Source organism: Lentinula edodes (assembly GCF_021015755.1).
Source record: "Lentinula edodes strain Le(Bin) 0899 ss11 chromosome Unknown C8R40scaffold_22, whole genome shotgun sequence".
Lineage (NCBI taxonomy): Eukaryota > Fungi > Basidiomycota > Agaricomycetes > Agaricales > Omphalotaceae > Lentinula > Lentinula edodes.
Genome location: NW_025764328.1, coordinates 574,738 through 598,608, shown reverse-complemented (window position 1 = coordinate 598,608; position 23,871 = coordinate 574,738). Strand labels below are relative to the sequence as shown.

Genomic DNA, 23,871 nt, shown 5'->3' with positions numbered 1-23,871 from the left:
GGTGCTCTCACTATTTCCGATCCTCAGCAACAGAATTGCTTGAAGTTGTTCAATAATTCAAAGTTTGTCTGAATAATACATTACGATGGATGAACAGGTAAATGTGGGAGTTGAATCCCGAGACATGAATGGGAAGTTGAATTCCCTAAGAATACCGAGGTCAAATTTGAACACCATACAACATCGAAGCTAGTCTTTCTTTCACGCTTGGCAATTCTAGAAAAGATTGTGAGACTCAGCCATCGATGAATGGAAATTCGAGTCCAACCAATTCTGCCGAGCAGCTGAGGCCTTCACAACAGGTACTATTGCCCGTGGGCAAGGTGATACACGGGTCGCCTACAGCACCACATAAATTTGGTGTGCATATCGATTCCTTCAAAAGACAAGAGTCAGTATTCAGCCCCAATAGAGATTCTGGATAAACATACACCCAGAATAACATCAGTACATGTGAATCCTGGGCAGCAACTGCCGATACTGGGGCCACAGGAAAGGCCGATTCCAATGCACTGGCGCTGCACGAGCAGCGACGCTGAAGCAACGGAGACAATCGAAGCAAATGCAAGAGCTTTGGTGATGAAGTGCATGGCAGAATTAGCTTAGAGGGTTGGAGGAACATTGAAAATTAGGGCTCCTTTTTATACCATTCTTCGTTCTTGAATGGGAGCCTCATACGGCTTGACTTTGTCATAGGTGAAATCCTTTCCACTCGCCATCTGCATCCCATGATGATAATAAAATCTAGATGAGGTGGTTGCGGGTGTGGCGAAATTATTTAGCAGCTTCTCTTGCTCTTGACGTGAATGATACACTCATGGCGACCTATGCGGTTGTAGGGAACTCTTGTGCTAGTAAAAACACATGGACCTGGATTAATGTCAAGATTTCATCTGAAGTGGCGAAATTTGCTAGTAGTTTGCTCCTGTCGTAGATAAAGAACACAAAAAAGAAAGCCAGTGGTGTCGCAAACTATATCGAAGAAGCACACGTTTAAAACCAGGCGACATCTCGGGGTTGATGAGTGGTTGGTACGGCTGTGGCAGATGCTTCAGGTTTTGATTAATTGCGACTTGCTCCTGCCGGACCTGCTTTTGACGAGAAGAAAACAAAATTTAAATTGCTAGGCAATACCGATGTTGCATGGAATCTCATAGAACCATTGACGTAGAGGAGGTGTGGAGTCCGCCGGCAAGCTAGTACTTGGCCCATTGAAGAAATTGTGGAACCGGCAAGGGCTTGATCTTGTAGGAATGGAAGCATATACATAATTTTAAAAGATGCGCGGATTCAGGAGTTCCCAGACATAGAGACAGAGACTCACATTCTGATTCTCTTCTGTCCAAAAGGTAGCATTAAGTTTGGGTTACCTCCGAGATCCTAGGCTGCAAATGCTAGAGCGGCAAAGATGTCGTAGTGTTTTTTGAGAGATCGTTAATAAAATTTCAAAGTAATAGCTCGGAGATCGACCCAATAAAGTGTTGGTGAACGAATGTAGCCAACGAAAAGTGGCCTGACTACACCAAAATAATCTCTTAATTGAGGCATGAGTAGTGACAGTACAGTATCGGGTAGAAAGTAATTTATTGCTTCGCAGAAAGTCGGATTATTACTCCGAACATTGGCCCGAACTAAGGATTGCGGTGATCCTTTCGTCCCCAGTGTAAAACCATGCAGTCAGGGCCTGAACGAGCACCATTAAGTCGAGGTTTTCAGACGTTCAATAAAGCACACCAGAGAAAACTCACAATCATAACATAAAACGAAACCATCGTGGCTCCTTCAGCCCAGTTCGTTTTTGCATCAGCAGTCACGAAGTTGACAAGGAAACAGGCGCCAATGAGGATGGATACCTCGAACGTATCTGTGTGCGTACCAATGTTCACTATTTCTGCAAATTCATTTACACGACCGGGTACTCACCAAAGAGCAGCGTCATAGGGCGATTTGACCACCATCCCAGTAATATGATGAATGGGAGCCAAAAGAGGTTGAACTGTATCGCTACATCTATCGAACGCGCTTTGGCGACACGCGTCGGTGGGCGCTTCCATCCTAAGATATATTGCACTGTGGTTCGGATGAAGTATCCTAGGGCGAGGATTGCATCGGCAGCAAAGGATGACAAGGGCAGGAGGATAAGGCCAAACCATCTAGTCCTCATGTAGGTACAGTTTCAGGGGAAAAAGCTAGTTGACTACTAACTCTTCTTGGATTTCAGAACTAGATCTGACAATCTCGACGCCATCGACTAGCTAGATTTTTTTGGTGGAGTCAGATTAGCTTTTTGACTTGTGCAGTGATCACGTACCCACTCAGCAGTTGGAGCCATAATTGCGATTGTAGCCAACAAAAAAACAATGCATACCCATTGGTTGACTTCAGGTTCTTCATTTAGCAAAGCTCGTTCTTCTTCGAGAAACGCAGTAGGAGCATCCGGGAGTGGGCGAAAGGCGTTTCCATCGCCTGGGGGGTTATATAAGAATACGCGGGAGTAGGCATACCTGTATGAGAGATATGAGGTGCCTGTGAAAGAGGAATTTGATTCGACTTACACTACGAGAAGTATGACGGCTGAACCATGGCTGATCATAAGAACTATTTCCCGGATGGAATCGGTTGTACTATTTGCGGAGGCTGTTCCCACCGTGGTAAATAGCGCAGTTGGGAGAAGCAATGTGAGGACGCTGTACGCGGTAATCAGGATACATTACTGAAAAACAGACGTATTTCGTACCCCATGAGAAGGAGAATGTGGTTGAGCTGAGCCGAGTGTGGATTTAATGATTGATAGATCAGCTTGGCTCCGCCGATGATGAACGCGATCCCCGGGACGAAAAGAAGATGAAGGAGAACCACACCGATGATTGTTGCTTGGAGAAGGCGTAGTCTGTCTGTTCGTGAGCTGGACCTCATCAGAAATTGTAGGCGGCACTCACTCGCATTTTACTAGAAGGATGATGGCAAGAGTCGCTTCAACTGCACTGCAATTTGTTTGTGAGCTGTAATGAAGGGGGAGAGGACACGCACTTGTTTAGTGTAACGATGATCAGGTCACCGATTTCTTTTCCGCAATACAGACTGATCTGGTCGCCTCCATATTCGAGGGATCTCTCTAGAGGCACAAGAGCAATGAGGGACACTAAAGAAAAAGATCCTGATTTATTGGGTTTCATGATAGTACGAGATCCGTGCTGACTAGTAAATGTGACTGTGAACGGCCAAATTTCCTCAGGCTCTTCTGCATTCTGGTGGTTCGTAAAGTGGAAGGCCCATGAGATTGGGATGAAGATGTAGAAAAGATTCAACCCTGGAAATTATCTTTAGTTCTGCAGCGATGTTTTAAGCAAATGGATATTCACACGATGACGTCGCGATAGCTTTCAAGCTCTCCAGAACCCCGATTTGTCTCTTTCCTTCCCTCACAAATCGACTTTTGAACCAATCAGAACCGTCTATTGTCGTGAACGGACGCATTTGTGGACGAGCGCTGGGTGGAGAAGAGGGAGAGGCGCTGTGATGACCTTCTTCCGCGGCAAATTCCTGACGCTCTTGATTCAAGATGTCCAATCGTATATCCCTGCGGGTGTCGAAATCGATGCTGATATCCTTGGAGCCCATCTGTCGCAGAAAGCTGGTGCTTCGTCTACGAGGTAGACCCTTCTCTGATACCTCGAGTAAATTGGTATCAGACATCGGTTGTGGTTTACTGTCAATGCTGTCGTAGTTTTGCGTTGCAACAACCTAGTCGGTGAGCACAAAACGTCAAAAGGGGATGAAGAGAGGTATCCGTAGAAACATTGTCCTTACTGCTTATGTATGTATCGGCCCTTGATATACGGAGCGCCAGCCAAGAAGTTTGGAGTAGTCTCATTGAATTGTTGTATAGCTTGGTGAGCTTCTCCTGCCAATGGAGCTATATGAGGCTATATACCATCAACGTTACAGAAGATATTTTGAGGGCAAACAGTAAATTGAGCACGTACCAACTTATTCCTTTCTCCTTCCATAATTTGAACCAAAGTTCTCGGAGAGAACACTTCGGCAATGGGGAGATTCCTGTGACAGACGCGTTTTCGTAAAGAAACCACATTCATAAGTGTGGCGAACACGTTCCTAAAAGTTGTCGGTGGTCGTTAAAAGAAAGATAATTCCAGTACACTTAGAGAAGGCTTGCGTTCTAACCGCCATAATGATAATCCAGCATAATGATAATCCTCATCAGCGCGCTCTCACGTGCCTATCCGAGATCCGCTCCTCAAGCCTCAGACCTGGGTCCGAATTGGAACTTGTTTCCTGCATATTCTGAGCAGTAAATGCTACAACGGAAATTGCTCAGAAAGTCCTTCAAATCTTCGCGAAGGTGCTATCACGATGAGTCCTTTGGCTTTAGAAAACCTCCTTCTTTTGTGTTTCCAGATTGTGAGTAGTACTGACCTCTCACGTCTAAAGTGCTCTACTACTATCTCATAGACAACAATGCTCAATTGGAGAACCGGCACCACAACGCTGCATTGCTTCGATATGTAGACTCCGTGCGAACTCATGGCCACCGAGCAGCAAGGATAGACCCTCTGGACCTTATTCCACGCGATTCTGAAGTTGCAGCACTCAACCCGAGTCGGTATGGATTGAAAGACGGTAACAAACGGTACAACGTGAACGGTATCATCTGGACAAATCCAAAGGTTGAGGCCCAACGAAATGATACGGAGGAATGGTGGACCCTGGACGAAATTACTAGGCATCTGCGTGAGGTGTATGTTGGAAAGATTGCTTATGAGGTGCGAATGATTAGCTTTCTACATTCATGCTCTTATTGGTTTTCTCTCAGTACATGCACTCACAATCAAAGACGGAGCGTCTTTGGTTCTCTCACCTGCTTGAATCTAATACAATGCCGCAACCCATCGATAAGCAGCTGAAACGGCGGATTCATGGCTTGCTTGCACGTAGTGAAGTGTTTGATAATTTCCTTCAGCTCAAGTTTCCCAATCTCAAACGCGTTTGTCAAATACGTATCACAAATCGTGCTTCTGCTAAATTTCTTCGTTGTAGTACGCGTTGGAAGGTGGGGAATCTATGCTTCCCGCTTTAGATGCACTCTTCTCTTCAGCTGCGCGAGGTGTGTCATCGTCTCTCGTCCAGCTCTCAATCCTTGCTGATGGTACAGCAGGCTCCGTATCACGCATTATCGTCGGAATGCCTCATCGCGGACGTCTCAACTTTCTCACAGACCCCCAACTACTCCAATACCCCTCTATTGCCCTTTTTCACAAGATCCGCGGAGGTGCTGAATACCCGGAAGGAATGGACGTAGAGGGCGATGTAATCAGTCATCTGGTTTCTTCTGCTCATTTGGAATATGACGGCTCCGAAGAGCCTTTGAAGGTCTCGCTGTTACCGAATCCGTCGCATCTTGGTGTGCTTTGAATATCTTTCTATTTGCCTTGGTTTTTATACGTATCTTTCAGAGGCCGTCAATGCTGTTGCATTAGGCAAGACTCGGGCCAAGCAGTACTCCTTGTTGAAAACACACCCGGATGACTGTCAACTCGGAGACAAGGTCATGTGTGTACAATTGCACGGAGACGCTAGTTTTTCTGGGCAAGGAGTTGTCATGGAGTCACTTGGTTTGAGTAACTTGCCACACTTTACTAGCGGAGGAACGGTGCATCTGGTCGTTGAGTGAGTCCGAAGTCATTTAATGACGACCGTCGATTAACTTTTCTCTGCAGTAATAAGTGAGTTCAGGATTTGAATACTAACCAAAATCGCTGAACGCTCGTAAATTAGTATTGGTTACACGACTCCTGCATCGCAAGCACGATCATCGCTATACTGCTCGGATGTTGGCAAAATGATCAACGCGCCCATCCTTCATGTCAATGGCGACCATCCGGAAGGTTTGTGGGTCACCTAGTTGAGCCGTTACTGTACTTTGCGAGACTGAACCTGCTTAGACGTCGTAAAAGCCATGGACATCGCCTTCAAATACCGCCAATATTTCCGCAAGGTTTGTCGACTACGTCACCAAGTGTCCAAATCCTGACGCTTTCACTATGATCAGGACATCATTGTGGACCTTCTCGTGTATAGACGTTGGTGTGTGCACATTGTGACTTGCGCTTAACCTAGAATAAGCTCAACTAATTCTTCCGCAGGGGGTAATGGTTCAATCCAAACAAATTCGATACTTGCTGACATCTCTTCAGACACAACGAGCTCGATCTACCTAGTCTTACTAGCCCTCTCATGTATGAGAAGATATCTGCCCGCAGGTCTGTGCCACAGCTGTATGAGGAGAATCTCATCGTACGTTCATAGTATTTATTCACTCTTCTTCTACTCTACTAACTTATTCATCGTAGGCCGATGAAACACTTACTCCTGAGGACATCAATGCCATTCGAACTCAATATCGATCTCAGCTCGACGCCGCGCTTTCCCAAGTTCCATCATACGCTCCACAAAAAGCATCCATGCTCGAGGCACAATGGACAGGAATGGTTTGGCCTGAGAATACCGAAGCAATAAGCAACCCGGATACTGGTGTAGAACGAGACGTGTTGGAGAGGGTCGGGAAAGCGAGTGTATATGTGCCGGAAGGATTCGAATTGCATCCAAAGTTGCAGCGCCATGTGAAGAGTCGACTAAGCAGTCTTGAGAGTGGATTAGGAGTTGATTGGGCTAATGCCGAGGTTTGTTATACAGTTTACATTCGATTCAGTAACTGATTAGGGTAAACAGGCTATGGCGTTCGGGACATTGTTATTGGAGGGTTACGATGTACGGATTTCGGGTCAGGATGTTGGGCGGGGAACATTCAGCCAGCGTCATGCGATGTTGGTTGATCAAAGAGATGAACGGACTCTAGTCCCGCTGAATGACATGTTGGATGGAGAAGGGAAAATTGAATTAGCTAATAGTGCGTTCTACGGTGATTCGGAATCAGTATGGGCTGATCAATGATTCTGGTAGGTTCTTTGAGCGAGATGGCTGTCCTTGGATTCGAGTATGGCACAAGTTGGGAACGACCGACATTGCTCCCTATTTGGGAAGCGCAGTTCGGAGATTTCTTCAATGGTGCACAAGTTAGTGGAACTTACCTTTCACCGAGTGTTGTGCGTTTACATCAAGACCTATAGATCATCATAGACACTTTTGTCAGCTCATCAGAGAGTGAGTGTATTATATGGATTTACTTGGAGAGTTCCGTTTTAATGCTGTTCATTCATAGCGAAATGGTTGAGGCAGAGTGGTATCGTCATGCTCTTGCCGCACGGCCTCGACGGGGCAGGTCCAGAACATTCTTCCTCGAGATTAGAGCGGTTCCTGCAGGTGAGCTTTCACGTATGTACACTATTCAAGAAACTGACTTCTTTTTAGCTAACAAATGATAGGTATGATGGCGTTACCCCCGTCAACATCAACATGCATGTAGTGTTCCCCACTACCCCAGCACAGTATTTCCACCTTCTTCGCCGCCAGATGAAGCGGAATTACCGCAAACCTTTAGTAGTTGCAGCTCCTAAAGGACTTTTACGGCTTTCTGTAAGTACAGTTCTCTCGAGTCCTTTCACTTTCGAATTTCTCTTGGTGCTGATACTTCCATGATCAATAGGCTGCTGCATCATCTCTTTCAGACTTCGAACCTGGAACAACGTTCAAGCCCGTGCTTCCTGATCTGGTTGAGAATCAGGGTACCGCACAGCGAGTCATCGTTCTTTCAGGCAAGATTTACTACGACCTGATCAAAGAGCGAAAGGAGCGCGGACTCGACAATCTTGTATCTTTCGTGAGATTAGAGGAATTGGCGCCCTTCCCTTTTCAGGAACTTCGCAGTGTTTTGAAGACATACCCTCAGGAGGCGACGAAAGAGGTAGTTTATCTTCAAGAGGAACCGCGCAACCAGGGTGCTTGGACGCATGTGAAGGATCGGCTTAATTGGGTCCTCAAGGACTTGGATTTGGGTGTTGATGCGAGGGTTCTATTTAAGGGTAGGAAGGAGAGCGCACTACCTGCCCCTGGAGTGGGGAAACTTTATAGGGAGCAGCAGCAGAAAGTTATCGAGGCTGCTTTCGAAGGACTTCAAATACTGTGACTGTTTGTTGTAAACGACATGGTTCCGAGGCTAAGACTCAAGCTCTGGTCTAAGATTTACAAGATTTGAAAGTGTACATAATTTAGTCTAAGTCTTGTCAGTTCGTGAATAAGCGCGCATCGCTTGTTTAGGATCATTGACCTTACGCTCTACTACCTTCTCAAGTACGATATCTAGAATTTCAACTTCCCTCATGATACAGATATGCCGTGCTGAAGATGGGCAAATATTTCAGGTGCCTTCCCCTCTTTTAATTTCATTCGAGAGTCACAACTGAGATTGGAGTAGAGAAACGCCACTGTACGCGATATCGAACGGCAAGCTCAACGTACTTTCTACTTGAAGTCGCTCTGGAAATTTATATTTCGCCAGGACCGGAAGCCTTGAAGCTTTTGTTCAGCAAGAGACTGGCGTTGAGGCGGAGGCCGTCCTTGCTTATTTGACAGACGGCCGACGGTTAACGAGCCACAATGTTCGCGAGTTGGCAGGGTCTCAGGACCAAGTGCGTGTAAATCCACTTATACAGCAGGACATTTCTCACTCTGTCTCAGTCAATATTTGTCTTCAATAAGTATTATTTGGATTATGATCTTGAAGAAGTGTTGCGAAGGCTTTTGGTGGAGGCCGCATTTCAACCTCCCATAGAAGGTTCATCTCTCAGTAATAACGAAACGTACTAGCGGTAACATGTCTGCAGAAAGTATCGCTGCCACCCCTCCATTCCGGCCATCCCAACTAGCAACTTCCTACCTCCGCACTGCGCATGCACATCACGAACAGCTCAACCATCTGGCCATCTCTCTCCAATTTCAATTCGAAGCGGCTCGTATAGCGTCAAGAGCTCTTGATATGAATGTACTCGCAATTCTCGATACCTTTGAAGGAATTGCGACTGCTTCCAGAAAAGAACTGGCCAGGCAGGCATCTTTGCTAGCAGGCCTCGAGGCCGACTTGGAAATCATTAGCCGTGTTAGTATCAACACAGAGTTCGTGAGCCCTGCTGTAAGGAAAGCCATTGAGGCAGGGGAGAAGCAACGAACTCTAGGCGACTATGTCTCGAACGTGAAAATGAAGCAGGTTGCAGAGACTTGTGCCAAAACACATGGTATGTGGCTTGGTTGTTCGTTCACTTTCTAGCAGAGTTTAGTTATTTTTGTAGACGATCTGCAAAGCCGTTTTGAGGAGGTGGAACAAGCCGTGTCTCGACTGAAAGAAGGAAGTGATGTAATTCGAGTGACTGTCGAAGGCACCAAGTGACTATTTCGTCTTGATTATAATACTGCTTCTGATCTGGCATAGACCATTAGATGATACTGACAAAATAATCCATCGTGCTCGGGATATCTTCAATGAGGTTGCCGACGCCACTCATTCTCTCGAAAGTTGTACAACAATCTTTTTCAATCTGAATTCCCAGCTAATCATCTCACAGATCCAAATCCTGAGTCAGATTTGATTTTGAAAGGTTATTTTCGATATAAAACCCCTCTAATCGCCACTCATTCTTCGTTTTACATAGAACTCAAGCAACTTGACGCCAATCTTCGTGATGAGCTTCAGTCAATGGTCGAAGTCAAAAATAATTTTACACGACAAGTCGTGACCGCACTTAGGCACATAAGCGTCCTCAATAACGACATTGTCCAAATCCCACCTGTATTAGCCGCCCTACAGGCTAGTTTTCGTGGCAAGAACAGTTTCTCCCATATTCAAAGACTCCATAACATGTTGTACGCTTATGGAGCCACTGTCGTTGAAATTGTTAGAAGGAAAGAGTTTGGTGAGCTGCATCTTCGATCTACTTACTTGATGAATAATCTGTTGTAGCAAGATTCTTCTATCAGAGAGCACAAAATATCCTTGATGTAATGGCGAAACTTTCGTGAGTCAATCTGTATAGTTATTTTCATGAGCTATCTTGACTTCTGGTACAGTTCAAGTGAACGGAAACGGCGCCAGGTTTATCGCAGTGATATCCATGGCCAGTTACCGTTTGAGACCCGAGGGATGGAGGTTGATCCTGTCCCGACCATAGATTTTTCCTCTTCACTGGGTGATGATTCAGATTCTGCTTACTCTTTAGAAAGAGCCGATGTAGACGGTAAGTCACTATTCTCTGATTTTCCGGACATTGCTTACCGTTTCTCAGGTCTGTTACACGTTCTCGACGACCTGGAAGAACTTTCTCGCACGAGCAATGACGGTGCGGCTCTGACCGCTGTTCGAGAGTGCAAAGCGTCGTTAGATAAATTGGTAGCAAAAATGGATGGGTTGGAATCCGGATTCGACCGAATTGCTGAACGTTCGCGTCAGTTCATTTCTTCAAGTAAATTCAATCGATGTGTTATTCTTATTCTTTGGTTATCAGTTCTATCTGCTTCTCGAGTATCACAATCCAGACGCCGTTGTGAGTATTTCCCCCGGTCAGCATTATTGCCGCTGATATTATTATCTTCAATGACGCAGCTTATGAGGCTGATGAACAAATGTACCAGGAAGTAGTAGATCAGCTTCGAAATACCCAGGATGCCAAAACACATCAGGAAGCTCAGTTCCAGGAAGAGCGTACAGAATTGAAGGGGGAAATACATCGTTTACAGGCAGATGTGAGGGAATCGGGTGCGGAAACCGCCGGTGAGCGGGACCGAGCAGATCGGCTGGAGCGGGAACTGCACCAAGTAAGGGCGCAACTTGAAAGCGAGTCTTCTGCCCGACGAATATTAGAGACCCGCCTGCAGGATCATACGGCCGATGCCGATGAACAGCGCGCTCAACTTGAAAAGGCCTTAGCTGATGTTACAGAGCAAACTCGAATTTCCGAGGTTCTGCGTTCAGAACTTGCTCAAGTTCGATCCGGGTTTGCAGATGTGAAGGCTTTGGAGGAGCGTAACTCCGACAAGATAAAAATGTTATTAGAGGAGCAAGAGGCGAATCTACGGAGATTGGGAGAATCGCAGGCTCGTGGAGACAATTTGGAGGAACAAATTCGGATGGCGAGGAAAGAAAGCCAAGAAGTGAAAGATGCATTACGGGAGGCTGCAGAAGATAAAGCGCATCTACTCAAAGCACAAGCCTCGGAACACGATCGGATAATGCGAGACCATATTGCAGAGGCAGATGGGGACCGCGCAGTGTTGGAGCGACAATTCTTTGAAGTAAAGGTTCAGAAGGACCATGCGGAGCGGCAACTCCGCGACGCGAGGTCCCAACTCGATGTTGCTCATGCAGACGCCGTTGGTCTGAAAGAAGAACTTCAACGCGTGGAACACGAACTACGAGAGGCGAACCGCACCGAAAGTCTCCTTCGAGGGGACCTGAAATCGGGCAAATCGTCGCAAAGCGAGTATGAACTGCGACTGGAGGATAGCGAACGGTTGATCGCTCAAATTTTGAATGTTGCGTTGGCATTCCGCACTTCGCACATCAAGGCCATGTCGATCGCTCAAGCCATCGCACTCTCCGCTCATCCCAACTCATTCAAGATGGGTCAATCCTCTTCCATGGCCGACTCATTATTTTCCTCGGGAATGCGCCAGAATATTATCCTAAATGTTGACGAACCTCCACCACTCGATCCTTCCGACCCTGTAATGACCTTGGATGCTCTCAGGGCATTTGATCACGACATTTTTCTGGAAGCCATCGCAAAAACTGGTTCGACCGTTCGAAAATGGCAAAAGCAATGTAAAGAGTATCGCGAACGTGCCAAGGGCAAGATATCATTTAGGAATTTCGCCAAAGGAGATCTAGCCCTATTTCTCCCAACTCGAAACTCTGTCAGTAAACCTTGGGCTGCATTCAATGGTAAGTCCCTTTGTTCCCGCATAACATCTGTGCCCCGAATATTTACCGACTCTATAGTCTCATTTCCACACTACTTTTTGCAAGCCACCGGTCATCTCGCGGAACAATTAAAAACACGGGAATGGATTGTAGCCCGTATAACATCGATAACCGAGCGCGTAGTTGACCGCGACGTGAGTCTTGTTGATTTAATCATCTTGTGCGTTTCTCATAGGATCATCAGGATCCCACGAGCAATCCTTATTCTCTAGGAGACGGCGTGAAATACTATATGTTGGAAGTTGAAGACTGGACCCAACCGGCCCATGATAAGCGTAAGGTTTCAAAGAAGCGCAATTCTGACCCGAAGCCGTCTCTAGCTAGTAGCACACCAGCATTGCCTTCAGGTCCCCCTGAGCCAGAAGTAGAAGATACATTCCAAGTAGCACCCACAACATCTTCCCATCTTTCCGCCTCCCGTACTCGTTCAAATTCTTCGCCTACTAATGCTCGACCGTCTTCATTATCACGACTACTAGCCCAAGCATCTCCGGAAATACCAGCAACGGAAATGACTCCCCAACCGTTCCCTACTTCAGAGAACCGCCCGAACTCTCCCACTTCCTCGCCTCCACCTCCGCCCTCACCTCAACTTCCCAAACTTATCAGCTCACCCCAGGTTAACAGTCCGCAATCGCCCTTGCGTCCAGGTTCTCGTGCTTCTCGCCTCTCGACCACGTCCAGATTCTCTGGCGGTCGTATTGCGCCGTTCGGAAGCGTCTCTTCCGGATCATCAACGAATAAAGCCAATCCGACCACGGCTCTGTCGGACCAAAATTTGGTTTCTTCCCCTTCTTCTGCTAGTATAAGTATCAAACGAAACGACGCTACCTTTCCTTCACCAGGGGGTTCTCCATCAGACATGGCAGGTACGTTAAAAAAACATTTCCGGAATAGGACTACTAGCTATCAAAATTCGCGCCCGACCTCGATGCATATTCCGAAGGGCTCTCCTTTGACAAACATGGAGACAACTGCTGCCTCCTCTCATGCTCCTACCAGAACATCAGCATCGTACTGGAACTCGTCCTGGTTCAGCAGGAAGAAGGCTGACACCGCACATCCGACAACGCTAGATAACTCTTCTGCAGCAGGTTCCATCCGTCCGTCAGACTCTGCCGCCAGTGATATACTGAAGCGTTTCCCTTTCTAACCTGTGGCGGGTGTTACGGTACCGTCGATCGCTTTCGTTTGCTCCCTTTCACCCCAGGAGGTTCATACACTACATATCCCACTACCCCATTACCTCCCCTTACTTACTCCCCGCCTCCCCGCAATCTGATTTTTTTGAATATTATTATACTTTGATCTGTACCCGTCGGAATCTCGAGTCGATGAACAGTCATGCGACGATCCTGTTGCTCACTTGTTGTTCCCTGCTTTGCATACATACCAGAAATCCATTCAACATTAAACTTGTGCTACATTGACGGAGAATGTTCGGGACTTGCCAACCGGGCTCGCAAGCGCTAAATTGTTAAAGACAGGAAATGACACCAAGAGATTGATATCCTTGCGAAACGGTAAGAAGGCTTCCAGCCTTTCCTCGAAATGACCCGATTTGGACAGAACCCTATCCCTAGGTCCAAATTCCAATCTATTCCTGTTCCAATATCCGGGGTTAGTCTTAGATGGCGCGGGACGCGGCCACTTTCCGGGGTACCTCTGGAGAAATTGGCGATTAGGTCACCTGTCGAATACAGCCCTTCAAGATCCAACAAGGGCGGAGTAGTATATATTACGGGTTTACGCACGCCAAATACTTCACTGTTCTCACTCGAAACAGTTTACCACCATGGCTCCTGGTGTAGTCGCCTCCGCTGCAGCTGATTCTGGGATTAACCATCTTCTCGACCCAAGAAAGAAGTGGTATAATAATAGGCGGTAAGCACCATGTTCTTCGGACCCGTAACTGCACGTTCAAAGGTTCGACCAGCATCCTTGCTTTGAATGGATGGATTGTGTTACTGTGAGTCGTCTTTTTTCAACTCAACAGCTTTCTTCTGATGTTCACATTACTTAGGCTCATCACATCCTCGACCAATGGATACGATGGAAGTATGATGAATGGTCTGCAATCTCTGTGAGGAACAATCCCTCAATATTCGAGCCACCCGGATTCTAATACAACGCAGGAGCCAATGGCAAAATTACTTCAACCATCCCAGTACTCATGAACTCGGCCTACTCAATGCTATCCAGGTGGGCTTGTCGTTCTTTCGTTATTTGTAGCGAAACCTCAATAATTCGCAGAACATCGGTGCTTTAGCCGCTTACCCTTTTGCTCCTTACCTTTCCGATGGCATTGGACGTCGTCCCACTGTCTTCATCGGCGCTATCATTATGTGTATAGCTACAGCTCTTCAAGGTGCTTCACAATCGGAAGGAATGTTTGTCGGAGCCCGGTAAGTTTAATCGAATGGGACCGTTTCTGGTGATGCTGAACCGTCGCAAAGTTTTCTAATCGGGTTTGGGCTTACCTTTGCTGGTATGTCTCCCTTCGTCTTCTTCGATGTCAATGACCTTACAAAAGCCCTCAGCCAATGCTGCCCCGATGTTGGTTTCCGAACTTTCATATCCTCTATACCGCGCACAATTAACTGCCACGTACAATTCCTTGTGGTACGCTGGCGCTATCATGTGGGTACTGCTCTCAGTTGGAAAGATCTTTCTATATAATTCTCCCGCATTCCTACAGTGCGGCATGGACTACGTTTGGTACATTCAAGATTAATAGTACATGGGCATGGCGGATACCCTCAGTTCTTCAAGGACTCCCGTCAGTGCTCCAAGTGCTGCTAATTTGGTTTGTCCCGGAGTCACCTCGTTATCTCGTCCATAAAGGCAAAGAAGAAGAAGCACTCAATGTTCTTGCTTACTACCATGCTGACGGCAATCGGTGCGCTTAAATCCCCACCTATAGTCTTCTTTCAGTCTCTTGAATGATTGACAATTGACAGTGACGATCCCCTGGTACAATACGAATTTAATGAAATCAAGACTGCGATTGATTATGATCGAACAGGTAACGGCGTCGACATCCGCAATACTGAAAAGATGGTCTAATGTACTTTGTAGTTGCCGCAAATGTTGGCTGGAAGTCGTTGTTCAATACCCCCGGAAACCGAAAGCGAATGAGGATCATCATTGCAATCGCCTTCTTCTCGCAGTGGTCTGGAAATGGTCTAGCATCTTACTACTTGAACCAGATTCTCAACGATATCAATATCAAAGACTCGACTACTCAGGTATGTCTTTCCTCAGTCACCTACTGCGAAGTCAGGGTTTACATTTTCTGTCAGCTTCTCATTAACGGAATTCTGGCCATTTGGAATTTAATATGTGCACTGATCGCTTCTAGCATGGTGGAAAGATTGGGTCGTCGCTTCATGTTCTTGTTTTCCGGTATCGGGATGCTCGTGTTCTTCACCTCGCAAACGATCGTATTTGCCCAATTCCAAATAAACGCCCAACCAGCTGCTGCCCACAGTGTTATCGCTTTCATTTTCCTCTTTTACGCCTGTTACGAGTACGTGTCCAAATCGAATAGCCTAAGTATGTGATTTTTTTACTGACGTGCTCCCAGTGTCGCCTTCACGCCATTGATTGTTGCCTACACTGTTGAAATTCTGCCCTATCCTCTCCGAGCCAAGGGTTTCAACGTATTCAACTTCGTTATCTCGTTGGCATTAATCTTCAATCAATACGCCAACCCTATTGCTCTAGGTAAGTATATATTATTAGCACAACTGAATCTGCTCTCTCATACGAACAACTAGCTGCCATCACTTGGAAGTACTACATCATCTACTGCTGCTGGATCGCCTTCGAATGTGTCTTCCTCTATTTGTGTACGTCGACCTCGCGATTTGATTTCTACCTACTCTCACTCATTTGTCCATTTATTTAGACGTTGTTGAGACCAAGGGCCTCACGTTGGAAGAAACCGCTGCCATTTTCGATGGAGAACATGCGACAAACGAGATTCTCGGCCAAGGATTACATGCAGCAGGCAAACACGAAGGCAAGCATTCCGGGTCAGTCGACGAGGTGGAGCATCATGTTGGGACTTTGGAGAAAGTTTGATATGGTTTAATTTCTTCTCGTTCGGGTTTGTTTCGTTTTGGACATAGCAGATTGAACAAGCTATCCTTGTCTGCCTCAGACTTACGAGACACGGCTATCTTACTGTAAATGCATAAATAAACCTGCCCATGAGACCCGATATCATTAGGCATGCATGTAATTCTATTTGGATTCCCTGGTTATCGATTTCATTCTCATTCTCCGATAGTTGAGCGGCAAGCCTTTTTGGAGGCTAAAAATTTCAGCTCGTTTCCTACCGACAGATATCGATGTCATAAGTAGAAACAAACATGGTTCTGTATTTTTTTGGAATTTTCACCCGTTGGGTGTAGAGAACCGTAGATTGGAGTTCGCGTAAAGTCGCGGCCGCCGGCAAGAGGAAGCTATGTTATTGCCAAGGCCCAGGGAGCCAAGGCGCATTGCCTTTTTGGTTTCAGGTTATTTGCAGTGAACCTCGACGGTTGTTCAACTACTGCTAGATACCAGCTCGACGTGGCGCTGGACACTCGTTCGACTTACGGCTGTTGATTATTGTTTCGAGGATGTGTCCCCATAACATTCTCTTTATCTCTTTGCTTGTTTTCATTGCATGGGTGAATGCCTTCCCCCTGCATCAGGGACTCGGACTCGACAAACTCGAAAATGGCTACGTGAACCTCAATTATCGCGATGTTGCTTCTTCATGCACCAATTCGGTCAAAACAGGTGCGCAGACGAGAGAATTGCCAAGTTTCTGTCATCTCACACATCCTAGAATGTACACTGGAATTTGGGCGAACTGGTACCATCGCGATCGATAGTCATTATCAGGTCGTTGTTGATTGATCTCCACTTAGGTGCCACTTGTTTGCTTGCGGGAGGCGAACTGGGAGCCAGTAAGCGCGCTACTTGCCTGAGAATCGACCAACGTCCAAGTCGCTGAACCCCTTGGGTAGATCCCTTCGCGGACTTGTCGTGTGCTCGGGCAGTTGTGACAACTGACATCGTGAGCAACATTCGACGCATATATTCCAACAGTCACAAATATATAACATGGATTTCAGCCCCCAGGTTGCATGGCATGCCTCAGCGAGTACGGTAAAAAAGTGCAACAGAAGGCCAAACAAATCACCAAGGCTGCTCTGGACAAGGTAAAGACGACGGGGACTGAGGTCAAGACCAAGGTTCAGGCTAAGGTCTCTGATGTTGGAGATAAGGCGAAGGAGAAGGTTTCCCGTATTCGAGATCAGGCAAATGAGAAGGCTTCTCATGTCAAAGACAAGGTCTTCGGTATAATGTAGAGCATCCCGCAAGCGGTAATAAACACACAGCATCCTTTTTCGCAAATATACACATCACCTTGCTTGCTAGGTCCTTTGCCACCCCGTCTTTGCCAAGCGCCCGTGCATTTTTTTGCACACGTTAGGCGCTTTAATGTTGTTTTCAGCCATTTCAACAGATTCTATTCTCTGTTTCTATAATCTGGCTCATATCCTTGCTTGTTTTTCCATCCTTTGATGGTCTCAGTACTTAAAGTATCCATGTGAAAATTAAAATCAAGCAAGGTTTATCGTGCCCCGCAGGGGTCCGCTAGTAATTCACTTAAGCCGTCTTTACCAATTTTTTCATACGTTAGGCACTTTTATCAGATCAATGCGACGTCTTGTACTGGGCTAACAGGGATCAACTTGGACACTCAGGGTAAAGACGAGAGTGAAAGTTTATGGACCTGATCTTGCGTTAAACTTCATGCTATTTCTTTTGTACTACTTAATGACTTATTTCAACAGATTTAATTCTGAATCTCTGTTTGTTTGATCTGGCTCCAATTGTTCTTCCGTACAGTGGCCGTGAGAAAATTGAAAGGTTCATCGTGTCCCGCAGGGGTATAGCATCATGTGACTGGAGATATGCCTGATATAGTCTATCCGCAGTCACATGATCCTACTAGATTGCATGGCAGAATTTTTTCTAGGGACGTACAACGCAAAAAAAAGAAAAAAAGCACTATTCAAGAGGAACAACTCCGAACAACCCCCGGCGGGACTCGAACCCGCAACCTCCTTTTCCACCAGGGTCCGTGTCCGCATTGGGTTCGATCTTCGGTGGAAGCCCAAAAAGGCAAACCTGTCCAAACTCCCTACCTTTCCTAATTGAGCATCCACATGTGGCCCTCACGTGCTTTCACACGTTCCAATTTTTTGCTTCACCGCGGTCACTCGATACAAATTGGCCCAGGGAAAACAAGTACCACCAAACTACACACGAGGACGACAACGACAATGACGACGAAAACCCCTCTCGCGTTATCTTCTCTACCTACCTCCGCGGATCCCTATGTTCAATCCAAAGCACGAGCCCCTCTCCCATCCCAATAACCGCTCTACATCACCACCTCCACCCCGTCCTCGCACCTCTCCACACTCCACCCCCTTTCCACCTCTTCCACCTCCCAACAATTCAGCATCCTCCTCTCCGCAACCTCCCTCTACACCCACGCCGACGCGCTCCAATAATTACCACTAGCAATCCCTCGTCCATTGACTCTCGTACCCGAAGCCATCGACGAAACCGAAGATGCCTTCCTACACGCGAGAATTAACCAGTGCGTATCTTCTTACTTCAACGTCACCCGTCACTAAATTTGTCTGCGCTTGCTCCTGTATACAGTAATTGGACGTTTCGTCATACAAAGACGCTACTTGCCTGGGAGCAGAACCCTCGACCACTGCTCCCAATGTCATGCGCGCTCAGGATCCAAAGTCGATTTCAAGCTGTAGCCCTAGACTTGCTCCGAAAATGAACTACCCACCTCAAAGCTGGGTACGGCCTGAAATATGGCGCGGCGCGTCCGGTTCCATTTTCAGAGAAGTTCTTGGGCTATAACTGGACGTTGCCTTTGGTTATTCCTTCTCGCCGTGATGTCATCACTCGAGCAGGGAATTTGCTGAAGTAATCACCGTTCGCGTTCCAACTCTCTCTCCGCCTCTTTCTCTCCTTCTACTACCATGGCCGCGCCCTCCGGGATCACCTACAAAGCAAAGCGTTCTAACCGAGAGGTCCTACGGGAGCGCCTCCAGAACAATTCAGCTCTCCGAGATCACTTCCAGTCTAGTCGCGATGTTCACCACTACAAGAAGCTGACACGTCCGACTATTCGTAATCATGATATCGTCAAAAGTCATTATAGAGACTTTGCGGCTTACACTCAAGAATGTTTCGAAGAAGGCAGGTCCGAGAAACAAGCCCAGCCTGCAGAAATTGTTATAGGAACACCCTTGCCTCCATTAGGTCCGTCTACATCTGATTGTATGCGGTCATCTCACTCATGTTTTACAGAATATGTGAAGGACTTTGTCTGCTATTTAGCATCTGCCCTCCTCGGTAGAGATGCCTCCACTTTCATCCGTTTGGAAACCCTGAGGGGCTATATGTACACCTTCCTTGCACTGTGGCCTCGCTACGCAAACGTCCATCCAACTTTGGAAATGCGCTACCAAGTGCGCTCCTATCTGTTATCCGAGGAACTGCAGGCCTCTGTGAAACTGTCCACCAAGATCAGGACATTGAAGCACATCGAACCTCAATGTCTTCAAATCATCATGGAGACTCTTCATTCATCCACAAATATCTTTCGCTCTAACCGAACTCGCCTGCAAATGGCATTCCTCATTCTCTTCTCTGCTGCTTCTGCTGCTCGTCCTGGTTCCGTCGTTGAATCGGCTTGTTATCGAGGTTCCAACGAGGCTCTCACCTGGGGTGACATCGATTTTTATCTTATTCCTGATGATGAGGATCCGGCTCATCCCTCCCTTGTCGTCGACATTCAACTCAACCTTGTCAAGGGTTATCGCAACGTGGACCACCGATATCAAAAACTGCTGTTCACCCTCGAACTTCGCAAGGAGCATCGCATGACATGTATTGTTCTGCCTCTTCTAGGTCTCGCGTTCCATGATTCAGTCTTCGCTCATTTTCACTCTATTGAGAGTCTCCTTTGCCCTGAAAAACCACCCACCACGCGAGTCAAGATTTTTCTTCGAAACGAAGTGTTGACTCTTCCTGTGTTGCGAAAGGAGGAAAAAGGAGGGGGTGGCAAAGTATCGAGGACTGACGCATTCCACTATGATGGATTGAATCGTTGTCTGAAGCTACTGTCTATTGCTGCAGGATTCCCAGGTATGTTTGACCGCTCTCTCTTTTGTGTGCTGACATCACAATACCTTTAGAATCCATCACTCCTTATGACTTCCGTGCGTCTCAGGGAAACAAAGCAGATGTGGATCTTGGAGAAACGGCAAGAAAGACGTTGATGTTACATGACCCAAATTCCAAAGTTTATTTCGCAAGTAAATTTATTCCGTCTCTTGATTTAGATGCTGACCAGAAATGTCAGAATAAATACAAATCGAAGACAATGACTGCTGACCTATCCGCTGTATCTAATCGTAGAGGTCAGGATGAAAATAGAATAACACTCTTTCGGGTAGGCTTTGATTTTACGTTTGGTTGAAATCCCCTTCTCTGACAAAACCTTTAGACAGTTATTGCTGCCTCATCAGGTCGAGATACTAATGCACCTCAACATCTGTCTTTGGAGGAGAGGGCGAAACTTTTGAATGAGCCGGAACTTGTCAAGCTACAAAACGAAAAGGATGAGGTACGTATATAAACTTTTGCCTCGGATAGCTGACAATATTTGAGCCAATCCATTCAGGCCACGAACAAAATTCAGCAATTGCTAGCTAATGAACAGTCCGAAGAAGTCGAAAAACAAATCATTGAGTTGCGTCAAATTGCGGCCAAAGCCTCAAATGGCCATCGTTTCCTGTACTTGCGAGAGTCGTGTCTGCGTATCAAACAAGCTCGTCAAGAATTCTTTGACAACGCTGCTGTCCGCCAAATGCTCAATCCAGTGCGTAATCTGCAATACCTAACATATAACCACTATTGAAGTTGCCTATACATTAGGCTGAGCCAGTTTCGCGCATGAGTGCTGGTGGCTCAGATGACAAGAAATATAGGGTCGAATCTTCATTCCTAAGTCTTGTCAACGATCTTGACAGTGGTGATCCTGTTACGGATTGTTGCACACTTGTCAACATTCTTATTGCGCAGCCAGAACGGATACTTTTTCAGAAATTCTATCCCGGTGAAAGACCTGATGAGGAAAACAGATGTCCTCATTGCTCACAAGAGCTCTTGTAAGAGCTTTCAATACTATCTACGTTCATTTATTGATGTATTATCAGCACAATGTCAAGTACTAAACCAGGTGAACACGTCCACCTCTGCACCAGAAGGATTCTTTCAGAGAAGGCTACCGCTCAAATTCAAGCAAATTTTTCCTCCCAAGAATGCAAATATGGAAAATGTCTCGAACAGTTCGATCAGCGCTCAGAGTTTATAAGTCATCTAATGGTCAGCATCTCTCACTCTCATCGGTTGATTCTTCTGACTACATATCACATTCTAGACACATATCAAGTTCGCTCGAAAGAAGTCAAACCATTGTAAATGGCAAATTGCCCCGGGGGTCTCTTGCGGTGCAGAGGACATCAAGGATTGGAGAGAACACTTTGCTGAGATTCATGGTATTAACCTTGATCAATGCATCTTCACAGAGTATTGTACGATCTGTGGAGTATGGTATGAACCATATCAATACACAGCTTGTTTGAAGTCCTTACCTGCCTTTTCAGGCTCTACGACATCCTTGGTGACCGACAAGTGTTCAGCAATCACCATCTTGCTCATTACCAGGATCTATTCGACTCGTTCAGTTCACGGCCTCCAGAGGGCGCTAGTGTCTCTCTCTCACCTATTGGGATCATCGAAACCGAAAAATATATTGAATACACTCCTGGATCGGGATTCGACGGGGAATTGCCTGAATTCCATGGGAATTTCTCCGATGGCATCGCTCTGGTCCCTGCTTTCTGCCCAAGTTGTGTGTTTGACGAAAAATTGCCTATGTACATGCGGATGCATCAGTTAGTTATACCCTTTTATTTGCCGTTTGCTCATTTCTCATCTGTGACATTAGATTCAGCAACGTCTTCCATTTTATGGAGCATTTCAATAACATTCATCGGCCGCTTTTTACCGAATCCGAAAATCTATGTCCTGTCCCCTCCTGCGGTCACCACCGTTTCACCAAACAAGAACTTGTGATTCATTTCATCAAATTTCATCGTATGCCACTAGCAAGTACAGGTAAGCATTACAAGGTCAAACGTCTTCTCCTTCCGTCGCCCGACATGGAGGTAGTGAAATATAAGAGGAGGAAGAAATCAGAGGGCTTCTGGTGTATTGGGTGTTCTAGCGAGGTCAACGACATCAACAAACATCTGCAAAGGCCGCAAAACAGTGAGAAAGCAAGGGAATGCGCTCGGATTGGGAAGTACTCTGTCATTGCTAACGGTGAACGTGGTCCTGTCCAGCTTTGGACTGCTCCGGTATTGCCTTGATTCACTACCACTCACTATACCAATACAGTCCAGCTAGACGGACGCTCATTATTGCACATGTTTTTAGTAGTACGCAGTCTTGTAAATGACAGTCCCCGTTGATCAAATAAGTGATGACCGGCCGGAATTGAATGAGCTGTAATCATAGGTCAACTCGACCTAACAGAAGGGAGTTGAATCCCCCTCATACTCACAACTTATATTATCTTCTGTGCCCGTATACGATACCTACATGTTATATACTATGCAAAGAATCCAGATTCACAAAAAAGTTAAGAGTAATAAACTCCGAGCAACCCCCGATGGGACTCGAACCCATAACCTCCAGATTCATTACGTAATCTGGATTACGTAAGATAGAAGTCTGACGTCATAACCATTAGACAACGGGGGCGATGAGTTGATTGAAGAAAAGATATATTATAACTAGTCAACCAGAGGGAAAAAACAATCAAATCCCTCACGACCAGCGTTCTCTTGGTCCTCGTAGTACTTCTTTGCAAACATCTGCCATACAGAGGGGTTCAACAATCCATGCCAGGATGCCCATCCTTTATCTGAGATGGGGTAGCTCATGAGACTGCTAATGAATCTGTACAGTGCTTCAAGTAACTCCCTTGTCAGCGGCTTTCGATCCTCCCGCACAACCAGGCACTGGAGCATTGAGATCAGCAATGAGGGCTTTGAACAAATTAACACTAGTTACCTCGCCTGGCTTGTGCAGCCACCTGCCAATTGAAGAATTGGTCAGGGCCCGGGCTTTATTGCACTCTGGAGGGTGAACATCGAACTTACATATCGGGGGCAAACCCGTCAGTCGCCTCTACCCTTAATTTCACAGCAATCTCATTCAACCCAGTCGCATGAGCGCAACATACACCAGTGCTGTAAATTATCAGCGGTATTCCGATACGCCTAGTGACTGGACACAGTTCTCCTTGAGTAAATATCGACTGGGTACTAGACACCCTAATCAATTCATGCCGAAAATATTGGGATAGGTCTCCAGTTGTTGCCGTAGCACCGTTGTTTGATAAAATTCTAATTCCCCAAACCTCGTCTGGGCTGTAGATCTTGCACATTGGTCTGTGCACGGTCCAATGATCTTTCTGACATTTTTTCGACTAGAAGAAGTCATATCAGCGACACTTATAGATGATTATAGAATGACCTCACGCAGTAGGCCACTGTCCTACAGTTCGAACACTTCATCCACTTATCGCCGGAACCCGACTGACGCTTGCACTTTGTGCAGTAGATATCTGCAGCAATGATCATAGTGTTGCGATGAGAGACAAATATCGAATGTGGCGATTAAAAAAGAAGAGAGACGATACCGTTTTATAATGTTCAACACCAAACAAGCCCGCTTTACAAGAGATGGGCGCT

The 23,871-nt window shown here is 46.3% G+C and overlaps 8 protein-coding genes and 1 non-coding gene across 9 annotated transcripts; 4 read left to right on the top strand and 5 right to left on the bottom strand.

Annotated features, from left to right (window-relative positions):
- Positions 1-84: 84 nt before the first annotated feature.
- Positions 85-622, bottom strand: C8R40DRAFT_334450 (uncharacterized protein). Its single transcript, XM_046234742.1, has 3 exons — positions 432-622; positions 269-376; positions 85-216 (listed from the first exon to the last, which is right to left on the bottom strand). Exons 1-3 carry the CDS (start codon positions 588-590, stop codon positions 202-204), a joined length of 282 nt encoding a protein of 93 aa, XP_046085356.1. The 5' UTR covers positions 591-622; the 3' UTR covers positions 85-201.
- A 987-nt stretch (positions 623-1,609) lies between these two features.
- C8R40DRAFT_1047968 (uncharacterized protein) lies at positions 1,610-3,477 on the bottom strand (the record flags this gene model as incomplete). Its single annotated transcript, XM_046224470.1, has 11 exons — positions 1,610-1,684; positions 1,749-1,864; positions 1,924-2,153; positions 2,206-2,255; positions 2,312-2,504; positions 2,556-2,687; positions 2,738-2,890; positions 2,940-2,984; positions 3,031-3,142; positions 3,200-3,310; positions 3,363-3,477. The coding sequence occupies 11 exons, from the start codon at positions 3,475-3,477 to the stop codon at positions 1,610-1,612; spliced, it is 1,332 nt and encodes a 443-aa protein (XP_046085355.1).
- A 570-nt stretch (positions 3,478-4,047) lies between these two features.
- On the top strand, positions 4,048-8,104 carry C8R40DRAFT_1161293 (dehydrogenase E1 and transketolase domain-containing protein 1; the record flags this gene model as incomplete). The annotated part of the gene is made up of 18 exons (XM_046230105.1): positions 4,048-4,061; positions 4,364-4,422; positions 4,474-4,784; positions 4,835-5,005; positions 5,059-5,125; positions 5,177-5,422; positions 5,475-5,688; positions 5,797-5,906; positions 5,964-6,016; positions 6,071-6,093; positions 6,216-6,315; positions 6,372-6,701; positions 6,751-6,928; positions 6,982-7,094; positions 7,149-7,182; positions 7,241-7,341; positions 7,390-7,554; positions 7,625-8,104. 18 exons carry the CDS (start codon positions 4,048-4,050, stop codon positions 8,102-8,104), a joined length of 2,769 nt encoding a protein of 922 aa, XP_046085354.1.
- Positions 8,105-8,215: 111 nt separating this feature from the next.
- On the top strand, positions 8,216-13,473 carry C8R40DRAFT_333505 (putative peripheral membrane protein). Its single transcript, XM_046234739.1, has 16 exons — positions 8,216-8,339; positions 8,393-8,421; positions 8,477-8,606; positions 8,656-8,752; positions 8,802-9,209; positions 9,264-9,357; positions 9,404-9,486; positions 9,537-9,569; positions 9,624-9,884; positions 9,932-9,986; positions 10,039-10,205; positions 10,254-10,412; positions 10,473-10,511; positions 10,571-11,908; positions 11,966-12,081; positions 12,132-13,473. Exons 1-16 carry the CDS (start codon positions 8,298-8,300, stop codon positions 13,098-13,100), a joined length of 4,020 nt encoding a protein of 1,339 aa, XP_046085353.1. The 5' UTR covers positions 8,216-8,297; the 3' UTR covers positions 13,101-13,473.
- C8R40DRAFT_333997 (general substrate transporter) lies at positions 13,422-16,356 on the top strand. The gene is made up of 14 exons (XM_046234740.1): positions 13,422-13,831; positions 13,884-13,916; positions 13,971-14,030; positions 14,083-14,149; positions 14,201-14,352; positions 14,404-14,435; positions 14,488-14,587; positions 14,646-14,846; positions 14,908-14,972; positions 15,026-15,195; positions 15,250-15,476; positions 15,534-15,673; positions 15,727-15,798; positions 15,858-16,356. Exons 1-14 carry the CDS (start codon positions 13,743-13,745, stop codon positions 16,031-16,033), a joined length of 1,584 nt encoding a protein of 527 aa, XP_046085352.1. The 5' UTR covers positions 13,422-13,742; the 3' UTR covers positions 16,034-16,356.
- C8R40DRAFT_1110203 (uncharacterized protein) lies at positions 16,244-17,418 on the bottom strand. Its single transcript, XM_046228317.1, has 4 exons — positions 17,077-17,418; positions 16,870-17,018; positions 16,788-16,814; positions 16,244-16,738 (listed from the first exon to the last, which is right to left on the bottom strand). Exons 1-4 carry the CDS (start codon positions 17,344-17,346, stop codon positions 16,714-16,716), a joined length of 471 nt encoding a protein of 156 aa, XP_046085351.1. The 5' UTR covers positions 17,347-17,418; the 3' UTR covers positions 16,244-16,713.
- A 1,288-nt stretch (positions 17,419-18,706) lies between these two features.
- C8R40DRAFT_1195537 (uncharacterized protein) lies at positions 18,707-22,482 on the top strand (the record flags this gene model as incomplete). The annotated part of the gene is made up of 12 exons (XM_046233080.1): positions 18,707-19,303; positions 19,352-20,191; positions 20,242-20,361; positions 20,389-20,498; positions 20,553-20,672; positions 20,730-20,927; positions 20,984-21,216; positions 21,265-21,433; positions 21,489-21,661; positions 21,715-22,005; positions 22,059-22,207; positions 22,229-22,482. Exons 1-12 carry the CDS (start codon positions 19,021-19,023, stop codon positions 22,480-22,482), a joined length of 2,940 nt encoding a protein of 979 aa, XP_046085350.1. The 5' UTR covers positions 18,707-19,020.
- A 294-nt stretch (positions 22,483-22,776) lies between these two features.
- Positions 22,777-22,876, bottom strand: C8R40DRAFT_t147. Its single transcript has one exon. It is a non-coding gene; the product is annotated as a tRNA-Arg (tRNA).
- On the bottom strand, positions 22,873-23,814 carry C8R40DRAFT_333385 (uncharacterized protein). The gene is made up of 4 exons (XM_046234738.1): positions 23,659-23,814; positions 23,278-23,606; positions 23,189-23,210; positions 22,873-23,136 (listed from the first exon to the last, which is right to left on the bottom strand). The coding sequence occupies exons 1-4, from the start codon at positions 23,758-23,760 to the stop codon at positions 22,909-22,911; spliced, it is 681 nt and encodes a 226-aa protein (XP_046085349.1). The 5' UTR covers positions 23,761-23,814; the 3' UTR covers positions 22,873-22,908.
- Positions 23,815-23,871: the final 57 nt, after the last annotated feature.